The sequence below is a fragment of the Camelina sativa genome, chromosome 20, assembly GCF_030686135.1.
Source record: "Camelina sativa cultivar CO46 ecotype springtype chromosome 20, ASM3068613v1".
Classification (NCBI taxonomy): Eukaryota; Viridiplantae; Streptophyta; class Magnoliopsida; order Brassicales; family Brassicaceae; genus Camelina; species Camelina sativa.
Genome location: NC_141899.1, coordinates 29,729,258 through 29,740,934, shown reverse-complemented (window position 1 = coordinate 29,740,934; position 11,677 = coordinate 29,729,258). Strand labels below are relative to the sequence as shown.

Genomic DNA, 11,677 nt, shown 5'->3' with positions numbered 1-11,677 from the left:
TGATTTTGTTTCCATGTTGTAAAACTTTTGTTACCATGGGACCAATTTTATTGGTTTAATTAGAATCTACGATTATAAATTTCATACTTTTACTATTTTTTTTCTTGAATAAATGTAAAAATATATTTAACCGAAAAAACCTTTTTTATGCATCTTTATTTTAAAAAAAATCCAAATTGAAAGTATATAACAAAATACACTTTATTTGTGGGACCAAATATGAAGATCAGCGGCATACTTGTGTGATCTATTATATTAAAGCACAAGTGAAAACATCACATGTTCATTCTCAGGCACGGATTACTATTTTGTCATTAATGAAAGTGTCCCTGACGTTGAAATATTTTGCCTATTTTTGCATTAAAAATAAATAAAAAAATCGACAGAATAATCTAATTACACAAAAAGTTATTTGCAAAACTAGAATTTGCTAAATTAATCCCTATATTTTCCGGAAAACACCCTTTTTACAACTATAGTTCTGTTTTATACTACAAATTCTACAGATTTGAGATAATTAATGGGCTTAGATTGTTTATAGATAGATCGATGTTAATCTAAATATTAATGGCTTCTGCAGGAAAAAAAAAACCCGATAACAATACACCTCCTTACTAGAAACCCTAAAAAAATAGGTCATTTACAACTATAAATACAATGCTATAGTTTGCTTTCACCATAACTCAACAAAGAAAGAAAAAAAAACTCTCTTCTCTTGAATTTATAGTTTTATCAATTTCTATAATTCTTTCATCATGTTCTCAAATTTATATTTCTATTCCGATCTTGCTGTTTTTTATGATTCATCGACTGATCCTATTTATTTTCCTGTTCATATAGTGCTTTCTTGGAAAGCAAGATCCACAAATTATAATGCTTTGGTTGTTGTTGGTTCATCTTTCAGAAAAGGTATAATATTGTGCTTTTTTGGTTGAGGTTTTAAATTTAATTCTTTTATTATGTTCTCAAATTTATATTAACATTTTATAAAATAGAAATTTTCTTTAATCGATTATTTATTATATATTCTTATAATTATCTTCCATCTTTTTAAAGAGAGATATTGCATATGGATCTTATTATTCTTTTATTTTCCTGTTAATATAATAGATAATAGCTATTTGACGTAGGTATCATAGACCATATGAATCGATCGACAAATTTGTTTCTAATTACTAATTAGTATCATGTATTATTTTATATAATTGGAAATTTGGAATGATCAACGTGTTAAATTATTTCTAATCATTATAATTTCTTTTTCATAATTTGATTTTACTTGGATTGCCATATTTGCAGGAAAATTATGATCGTTAATAGCCATGCATATTTTTGGGTATGTGGAAATTGTTTAATTTCATTCAGATTATTTAAATAATCATGTTATATAATTATTGGGAATAGAGAATAATTCCATGTTTTACCTAAAGAATACTATAATGACGATGGTCTTGAGGATGATGTTATGATTCCTTCGACGACTACAAGAACTAAATTTTCGGATTGGATTATATTCAATACACAAGCTCCTAAAGCCAAAAAAATCACTTATGCTGAAATTCCAATTCCATCTGTTTGGTATCATAAAGTGATGATATGGAAGCCAAGATCAAAGAAAAGACATTTTTTTCACCCTATAATATTCCTATAACATTTGTTCCTTTAATTTATTTTTTCTTTATTTAAATATAATAATAATCTAATTATTAATAAATTGATCTTTGATCTTTAAAAATATTACACTTTTTATGACTTTTTTTTATAATAGAATCGTCATTTTTAATAAATATTGAGTTTGTGAAAATATTTATTCATAAACGTTTCTGAAAAAATTTTAATTTATTTTATAATAGATTTATAAGTTATACATAAATGAATGATAGAATAATAGTGTATATCTTCAAACTTATGTAATTTCATAAATTTAAAACGACAAATATGTAAGAACTTTTTATTATATTACCTTTATTTGTAAAAATCATACTCGCCAAAGATAAAACTTACGATTTATTAAAAATTTACAAATTTGAAATAATAAAGATGGAAATAATTATTGTTTGAAAGAAAAAATAACATATCTCAATTAATATATATATATATATATATATATATAATTAGTTAAAAGGATGATTATCTTCATGAGTATATTTATTATGAACTTTAAGTGATAAAGATGAAAATGAATATATTTTGGTTATCTTTTAAATAAAATAAAAAGATATTTATCAGAATTTTACATAATCGATACGATTAAGATGTAAATAAGTATTGTTTAAATAAGTAAGTTAACATAAATAAGAGATATATATGTTATATATTTACACATATCTATTATTATAAATACATAAATTTTATATTATCAATTAATTTTATAAATTTAGGAATATATAGCAATCTCTAAGTTTATATATATAGACGTCGGTTAGAGTATATGATTAATATCCAACTCTCGAATATATTCTAAGGTTCTTAAAAATTTCTCTTCATTCAATGCTTTTATATGTTTGACAATCTAATTTTGATTATAATTACTGGATTTGTTTAGTGCAGGTTATATTATGGTCATGTATTCTCCAACTGATCATGTTTCACGTTTAAATCCTTCAAAATACGAATGGAAAATCCGGGTTAGAATCTTGTGTTTATTGGAAGAAAAATCTCTCCAACTTCTGGGTGCTCGTGATGGTGGTATGGTACTCATGATGACAAGACGCTACTTCTGGGTGCTCGTAGTCTTCGTCGTAGTCCTTCTTCCCTTCACTCGGAGTTTAATGCTTTGCTTTGGGCTATGGAGTCTCTTCGGGCGGCTGGGATTGATTGTCAGAATTTTCAGTCAGATAGCGCAGAATTGGTGGCGATGGTGCAGGCTACGGATGACTGGCCAGCTTTTACACATCTATTGGAAGATTTTCACTCCCTTCGATCATCTTTCCCTTCCTTCTCTCTGACCAAGATCCCGCGATTGTCAAACGTCCGTGCAGATCGTCTAGCTCGCTCCTCTAGACCTTTGGTTTCTGAAGTCGCATTTGTAAACTCGTTCGCTCCAGTTTGGGCAACCAACCTTGGAGTTTCTTTTTAATTTATTTAAATGTTTGGTTGGAAAAAAAAAAAAAAAAAAAAAAAAATCTCTCCAACTTGGTTCAACCAATCGGTAAACTATTGTGAATATGCCTAAATCAGACGATTCTTTGATAGATAATAATGAGAATATGCTTCTCAGAGATGAGAGAAACTATAACCGTGATGACCAAAAAGGATTTCGACAGGTTCTTAAGTATGTCAACCGATGAGCAAAAAAATATCTACCTAGAAATAATTGATGTTGTGTATCGAAACAAGGGAGGTATGTTTTTTGTTCATGGATTTGGTGGTACTGGAAAAACATTCTTGTGGAGTATTCTTGGCGATGATATTTGATCTATGGATGATATTGTTCTTAATGTTGCATCAAGTGGTATACTTGCTTTACTTATAGAAGGTGGTCGGACAGCTCATTCTACATTTAGTATACCCATCAATGTGGACGAATATACAACGTGTTCAATAGATGGTCAATCCCATCTCACCTAGTTAATTAGAGAAGCAAAGCTCATTATATTGGATGAGGCTCCAATGATGAACATATTTTGTTTCGAAACGTTGGATAGGAGTATGCGAGATATTATGAAGTGTGATCGAGTTTTTGAGGTAATGTTTTTGTTTTAGGGGGTGATTTTAGACAGATTCTACCGGTTGTGCCAGAGGTTGTGATAGGATTTCCCTAGGATAGAAACTCTGATGAAGGCTGTAGACTGATGAATGATGATGAGACTCGATGGTGATGGTGCGGAAGTGCCAATATGGTGGAGATAATGATGTGAGATCGTGAATGTAGAGGGATATGGTGATGATCAGATGTTAGAACAATGATTCGATGGAGATATATTGTTTAGGTGGTGATATGGAATGTAACAAGTGAAGAGTTTCTGAATCACAAAGTGTATAGAAACCCAGAAATCAAGAACGCATTCAAGATATCGGATTGAGAGAAGAAAGTTCACAAACGTGTTTACAACATACTTCTTCGCTAAAAGAACAAGGAGGCGTGGCTATGGGGCTTTATAATCAACCCTAGGCTCGACACTCCAAACAACAGGAAGTTCAAAATAAAACAACAAGACGTTTTAAGGAAAACAAGAAAAACAGCAAAACATCAGGTACTGAAGTCTGGCAACTTAATACTGAAGTCTGGTGACTTAATTCTGAAGTCTGGTGACTAAAGTCTGAAGTCTGGTGACTAAAGTCTGAAGTCTGGTGACTAAAGTCTGAAGTCTGGTGACTGAAGTCTGAAGTCTGGTGACACAATACTGAAGTCTGGGGACTTGTACATTATTTCCCATTGGCAATGACTTCTAGATAACTCGACGTAGTGATCCATTTGCCTCATTAAAAACCATGCCAAGAAAACCCAGTGGGACAAAACTCAGCTATGGGAAAAAGAGTACAAACTTCACACCTAAGTTATCTAGTTATCATTACCGGGTGAAGTCTTCAAGGTGGAGATGTTAAAGACTTGGATCCTCGGTAGGTTGAATGATCCGTCAGCTATGAGTGAATGAGCTTCCTTAGCCCTTTCCTTAGCTCTTGAACGAATGATCCTTCCCACCACCTCCGGTTTCTCTGCAGCCTCTGGCTCTGTGCTTGCCACGATCATATCATCCTCCCCCTCTTCAAAAGGATTTGTCCTCAAATCGGAATCTTGAAGATCAGTCTGATATGCGTTGTCATGGATCCTCCTTATGACTTCCCTGAAAAACAAGTTAGCTACAATAATAGCATCACCCGTCTTGTGACTTGCAATGACGTGAGCCATCTTGCTAAACCTGTCAACCACAACAAAAATAGAATCTCTACCATTTCTGGTTCGAGGTAAGCCAAGAACAAAATGCATAGAAATATGAGTCAAAGGTTGAGAAGGATTCGGTAGAGGAGTGTACAAGCCGTGAGGCTGTACCTTACCCTTCGCCATTTTGCAGATATGGCACCTAGAACAAACCTTCTCAACGTCTTTCTTCATTTGAGGCCAATAGAAGTGTTCTTGCAGTCCAAGTAGAGTCTTTGACACCCCAAAATGTCCAGCTAGTCCACCTCCGTGAGCTTCTCTGATCAGCATCTCTCTCATGGATCCTCTTGGTATGCACAATCTATCCTTAAAGAACAGATATCCATCCTGTCTATAGTAGTTTTCAAAAACAAACTTATGGCATTTGCCATAGCTCTCAGCAAAATCGAGGTCAGTCTCATAAAGTCCTACTAGCTTAGAAGATAAAGTAGAAATGAGAGTGTACCTCCTGGATAATGCATCTGTGACTACATTATCCTTACCTGCACTTGGACTGAGGTTATCTTTAATGTGTCCCTTGCTCATCAGCTCTTCTTCTTGCTTCTGAAGCTCTTTAGTTTCTACTGGATTGGTGCTGTAAGCTGGTCTGTTCGATAGAGCTGAACCTGGTACCAATTCGATCTGATGCTTTATCCTGCGTAGTGGCTGCGAGCCTGGAGATATCTCTTCTGGAAACTCATCCTTGTACGCCTCTATAACCTCTATGATCTCGCGTGGAAGCTCTTCTGCTGGCTTGGTGCTGGTGAGTGTCTCTTTATACCCAAACTTGAATGTGGTCATCTCTGGCTCAAATAGCTTGTTGAACTCGCTGTGATTGATGTACAGGCTGTGAGACACTTTCTCTGTATCCTTGTGGTTCATGTGAAGCTGGTCCTTGTAGATTTCGCTGGGTGTAAGTGGTAGAAGAGTGACCTTGCGCCCTTTGAACTCAAATGACTGCTTGTTGGTGTAGCCATCTTGAAACACTCTTCTGTCGAACTGCCATGGTCTTCCCAAAAGGATATGACTTGACTTCATTGGAATGACATCACAAAGCAGCTCATCCTCATACTTCCCAATCGCTATTTTCACCATCACTTGCTGCGTGACTGTCAAAGCACCCTTGTTGTTCAACCACTGTAGCTGATAAGGTCTTGGATGTGAAGTAGTCTTGAGATTAAGCTTCTGTACCATCTCTTCACTAGCTGCATTAGTACAGCTACCACCATCGACAATCAAAGTGCAGACCTTGTCTTGAACCATACACCTGGTATGAAATAGGTTCTCACGCTGACCTCTATCATCTGGATGCATCTGAACACTTAAAGCTCTGCGTGCTACTAGCATCTCTCCCATGACTGCGGATTCTCCTTCTTCATCTAGTTCAGGCTCTGGTTCACTCTCTGAACTATCTATTGGCACAATCTCTCCTCCATCTTGAAGAAGAAACATCTTCTTGTTAGGACAGTCTCTGGAATAATGCCCCATCCCTTGGCATTTGAAACACCTGATATGACTTGTAGAGGTGCTACTCTTGGGCTTGGAATCGATTTTAACTTCCTCTTTGACTATGGTTGTCACGGGTTTGCTGTCCTTGATGAAGGCGGGTTTACTGAACTCTCTCGGCTTGGGCAGGTCAGGCGTAAATGTAGACCTCACTCCCTTTCTCTTGATCTGTGATTCAATCAGCTCTGCCTTATGTACCATTTCTTGCACATCTTCATAGTTCTGCAGCTCTATCTTGTCTTGAATCTCTCTGTTCAAACCTCCAAGAAACCTAGACATAACCATGTCTTCACTTTCCCTCAAATCAACTCTGATCATAAGTGTTTCCAGCTCCTGATAGTAGTCTCTTACAGACTTAGTCCCTTGAGTGAGACGCCTCAGCTTGTTAAGAATCTCTCTCTGGTAGTGTGTAGGCACAAACTTCTTTCTCATCTGCGTGACTAGCTGTTCCCATGTAGTGATAGCAGGCTCTCTCTGTCGATGTCTAGTAAGTCCCAACTGCTCCCACCACAACAAAGCATAACCACTGAATTCAGAGATGGCTATCTTCACCTTGTTCAGCTGATAAGTGCCTTGAATCTGAAAGTTGGATTCCATCTTCCTTTCCCAGTCTAGATAAGTTTCTGGATCATTGGTTCCATGGAAAGAAGGATACTGAATTTTAAGGTGCTTCAGCTGCTGCCTCAATGGATCATAATCCCTGCCATGATCTCTGTTTCGGTTTCTCCTCATTGTCTCTTGACTATGATCTGAAACTTCTTCTTCTTCAGAATACTCTCTATCTGACTCAATGTAGATTCGATGCCCAGCTACTTGTTCAGCTCGTCGTGGGCGTATATGTTCCCTGCCGGTTCTGCGTTGCTCTCTCTCTGTACCCTGAGTGCTTCTCCTCTGATTGAAACAAGTCTCTCTTCCCCCAGTAGGTGACTTAGCTGTTCTAATCCGTGTATGCTTGGAAGAGGTTCCTAAGTGAGCCTTTCCTTTAGCTAAACGAAGGGCCTCATTAGGACTAGGTGGTTCTGTAGAACTCTGTTCTGAAGCACTAGATGCTTGAGCTATGTCCTTGAACTGTTTCTCAAACTTGTTACTGAGCTGCTCCATCTGTTGCTGAAACTGAGTAGACATTAACTTGTTTGCTTCTGCTATTTGCTTGGACATGGCTTGATTCAAAGCTTCCATAGCCTCTGGAGATAGCTCCATTGTACCTGCAAATCAAAGAAGAAACTCGAAGTAACTTGTTCTTTGAATGAGCAAAACAAAAATAAACTCTAAGACTCTGAATTTTAAACAAGAAAAACACACGACTGCAGACCTAGTATCGAGCGACACCACAAGAGAATCGATCGACACCCAACCCTATAACGAACAAACTCGAAATAATTAAACCCTAATTGCAGTCTAATTTCGAAACAACACAAAGCTAACTCCTAAACTCAAACGAATCAACAAAAACTAAACCCTATTCGATCTAGACACAAACGAATCTCAAAAATTCAAACCCTAAAACTAAATGAACGAAATTAAGCAAAAACTCAAAAGATTAGGGTTCTTAGAATCGCTTAGCCTTGGCACAGAGTTGGCTCTGATACCACATGATAGGATTTCCCTAGGATAGAAACTTTGATGAAGGCTGTAGACTGATGAATGATGATGAGACTCGATGGTGATGGTGCGGAAGTGCCAATATGGTGGAGATAATGATGTGAGATCGTGAATGTAGAGGGATATGGTGATGATCAGATGTTAGAACAATGATTCGATGGAGATAGATTGTTTAGGTGGTGATATGGAATGTAACAAGTGAAGAGTTTCTGAATCACAAAGTGTATAGAAACCCAGAAATCAAGAACGCATTCAAGATATCGGATTGAGAGAAGAAAGTTCACAAACGTGTTTACAACATACTTCTTCGCTAAAAGAACAAGGAGGCGTGGCTATGGGGCTTTATAATCAACCCTAGGCTCGACACTCCAAACAACAGGAAGTTCAAAATAAAACAACAAGACGTTTTAAGGAAAACAAGAAAAACAGCAAAACATCAGGTACTGAAGTCTGGCAACTTAATACTGAAGTCTGGTGACTTAATTCTGAAGTCTGGTGACTAAAGTCTGAAGTCTGGTGACTAAAGTCTGAAGTCTGGTGACTAAAGTCTGAAGTCTCGTGACTGAAGTCTGAAGTCTGGTGACACAATACTGAAGTCTGGGGACTTGTACATTATTTCCCATTGGCAATGACTTCTAGATAACTCGACGTAGTGATCCATTTGCCTCATTAAAAACCATGCCAAGAAAACCCAGTGGGACAAAACTCAGCTATGGGAAAAAGAGTACAAACTTCACACCTAAGTTATCTAGTTATCATTACCGGGTGAAGTCTTCAAGGTGGAGATGTTAAAGACTTGGATCCTCGGTAGGTTGAATGATCCGTCAGCTATGAGTGAATGAGCTTCCTTAGCCCTCTCCTTAGCTCTTGAACGAATGATCCTTCCCACCACCTCCGGTTTCTCTGCAGCCTCTGGCTCTGTGCTTGCCACGATCATATCAGGTTGGTAGAGTTGGGACAGATTTAGCCTCTATAAACTCATTGTTGCTTTGGGATAGTTGTAGAGTACTTCAGCTTACACAAAACATGAGACTTTGTAGGGCAGATAATAGTCAAGATGCGGATGCTCTCTCTACATTTTCAAAATGGCTACTCGATATTGGGAATGGCAAAATCAACGAGCCTAACAATGGAGAGGTCGAAATTGAAATACCCACGGATTTATTAATTATGGGATGTGACGATCCTGTAAAAGCAATTGTTAAAGAGATCTATGGTAATTCGTTTGCAAGAAGGACCGATGCAAAAATCTTTTGCGAAAGAGCTATTCTGAGTCCAAGAAATGATGACGTTGATAAGATAAATCAATATATGCTCTCACAACTTCCAGGTATATTAAGAGTTCATTTTTGTATACAAAATTCAATATAAACGTTTTCTTATTTTGGTTTAATTATATCCAGGAGAAGAGAGACAATATTTGAGTTCAGATAGTATTGAGACTTCCGATACAAGTGCTTACGACGATATGATCTACACTCAAGAATTCTTAAACAATATTCACGTTTCTGGATTACCTAACCATGTTCTGACGTTGAAAACGGGAGCACCTATCATGTTGCTTAGGAATATTGATCCTAAGGGAGGTTTATGCAATGGTACGAGACTGATTGTCACTCAAATGGCTAATCATGTTATTGAAGTAAGGATTGTAACAGGTAAAAAAAACGTTAATGATAAAGTTCTTATCCCTAGGATGTTTGTGACTCCACCGGATGCAAAGTTTCCCTTTCGTATGAGGCGTCCTCAGTTTCCCATTGCTCTTGCATTTGTGATCACTATAAACAAAAGCCAAGGTCAGACGTTGGAACATGTTGGATTGTTTCTATCCAAGCCTGTATTTACACATGGACAACTATACGTTGCATTCTCTAGAGTGACAAGCAGAAAAAGATTAAAGATTTTAATTACAGATGAAGAAGGAAAATGTCAAAACAAAACCCTTAATGTGGTTTTCAAAGAAATATCTGAAAATATATAATTTTCTTTTAAGCATCTAATATCTACTATAATGTTTCATCTCATACATTTGTTATCCGATTCTCAGAGTTTTTTTCCTTAATAATATTATCTTTTTCATATCAAAATCTAAATCTTAAGTTTTAAAAAATGAAAACGTGAAAACATCTTCAATATGTTAGCACAAATTTTATGTTGGACATGCAAGGGTGACAAACCTTATATTAAAATTGTATTTATTTAAATAATATTTAACAATTTAATAGTCATATCAAATCTGAGACACTAAAACGATTAAGACAGAACGTTTAATTGTGACTCTTTGTATTCTTACAAATCTCAATTCCCTTTTTCTTTTTCGATAATAGAGAAGAAACAAGAAAAAACCTAATTTGAAAAAGTCATGAGATTCGATTATATTGCTGAACTTCGTCCCGGAAGAACTAATTGGTATATCCACGCCAAAGTCTTATACTCTTGGAGAATCAACGAGTTCTTCACGAAACAAGTTCTGCTACTTGTGGATGAAAAGGTTAGTGTCGTTAATTGAACAAGATGTTTTACTTAAATTTCAAAATTTAACAGTTCTTAATTATATATAAGGCTTCTTACACAATTGTATATAATTGTGAAGGGTGACACAATCGAAGCTGCTTTTCTACCAAATACACTCGCTAAACTCCGAAAATATATCGACAATGGTGAGTAGTATGATATTAGAAGTTTCAAAGTAATCAATCCAACCCTGAAGGAGAGGAATACTCATCATCCTTATCAAATAAAATTTACGGATGATACAACGATGAAGCTGCTCCAACCATTGAGTCCAAATACTTACTTTCGGTTCGAGGATTTAGATGATATATATCGTTGAAGAATGAATCATCCCATCTCTTTCGGTAAGTGTTTCTTTAATAAATTTATATTGTTATGGTACATTCCGTGAATATAGTTAATTGTATCTTTGTGTTCAGAAATCTTTAATCTTTTTAGGTATTTTGTAACTTTCTGTATTGGTCCCTTCCATATGAAAGTACAAATTAAACTTTTACCAAAAATAGATATGCAACACTTTGGAAAGCTAAATTATGTCTTCTTCTCGAATTAGATGTTTGTGAGTGTATAATAGATGTGGAAGACAAATGAAGACATGAGAGTGCCAATAATAGTAATGAAGTTGTCATCACGCTGTTAAATGGCAGGTAAAGGACATTTACTCTATCTCTAAGACACTTACATTTTCAAGTGGTCTATGTTAAGATTTTAAAAATTTGTTAAACGTGTAGGAATGAAACTTTGAAGTGTCGTGCCAAAGACAATTACGCTTCTCAATTCATGTATTCATGGGAATCAAATGGTTGCCATCTCATATATAAATCAGAACCTATGTTTTGTGTAATGCGGTTTATGAAGATCGGAGAATATGAAGATATGTAACATAAAATAGTTTTGATATAATCATCAAAAGGTAAACATTATATTCGCTTCAAATTGTAGATGTCTATAGGTGCACCATGTATTAAAACACATTGGCCTCTTCGAAGATCTTTATAAAACTAGAGTTCAAAGGACTGGAGCATCATAAGGCTATGTAAGATGTTATTATGTACATAAAAATCAAGTTGTCTATAATGTTAAAGTGAAATTGTTTATTACACTTTATATATTTACATGTCTGAATTCGCAGGGCGTTATTACATAAATCATGTGATGGAGCATCAAGGTGAAAGCTCAGGAACTCAGATGTAA

At 35.7% G+C, this 11,677-nt stretch overlaps 1 protein-coding gene across 1 annotated transcript; it reads left to right on the top strand.

The window, feature by feature from the left end:
- Nucleotides 1-8,995: 8,995 nt before the first annotated feature.
- Nucleotides 8,996-11,677, top strand: LOC147919587 (uncharacterized). Its single transcript, XM_087504020.1, has 3 exons — nt 8,996-9,299; nt 9,373-9,765; nt 11,616-11,677. Exons 1-3 carry the CDS (start codon nt 8,996-8,998, stop codon nt 11,675-11,677), a joined length of 759 nt encoding a protein of 252 aa, XP_087360146.1.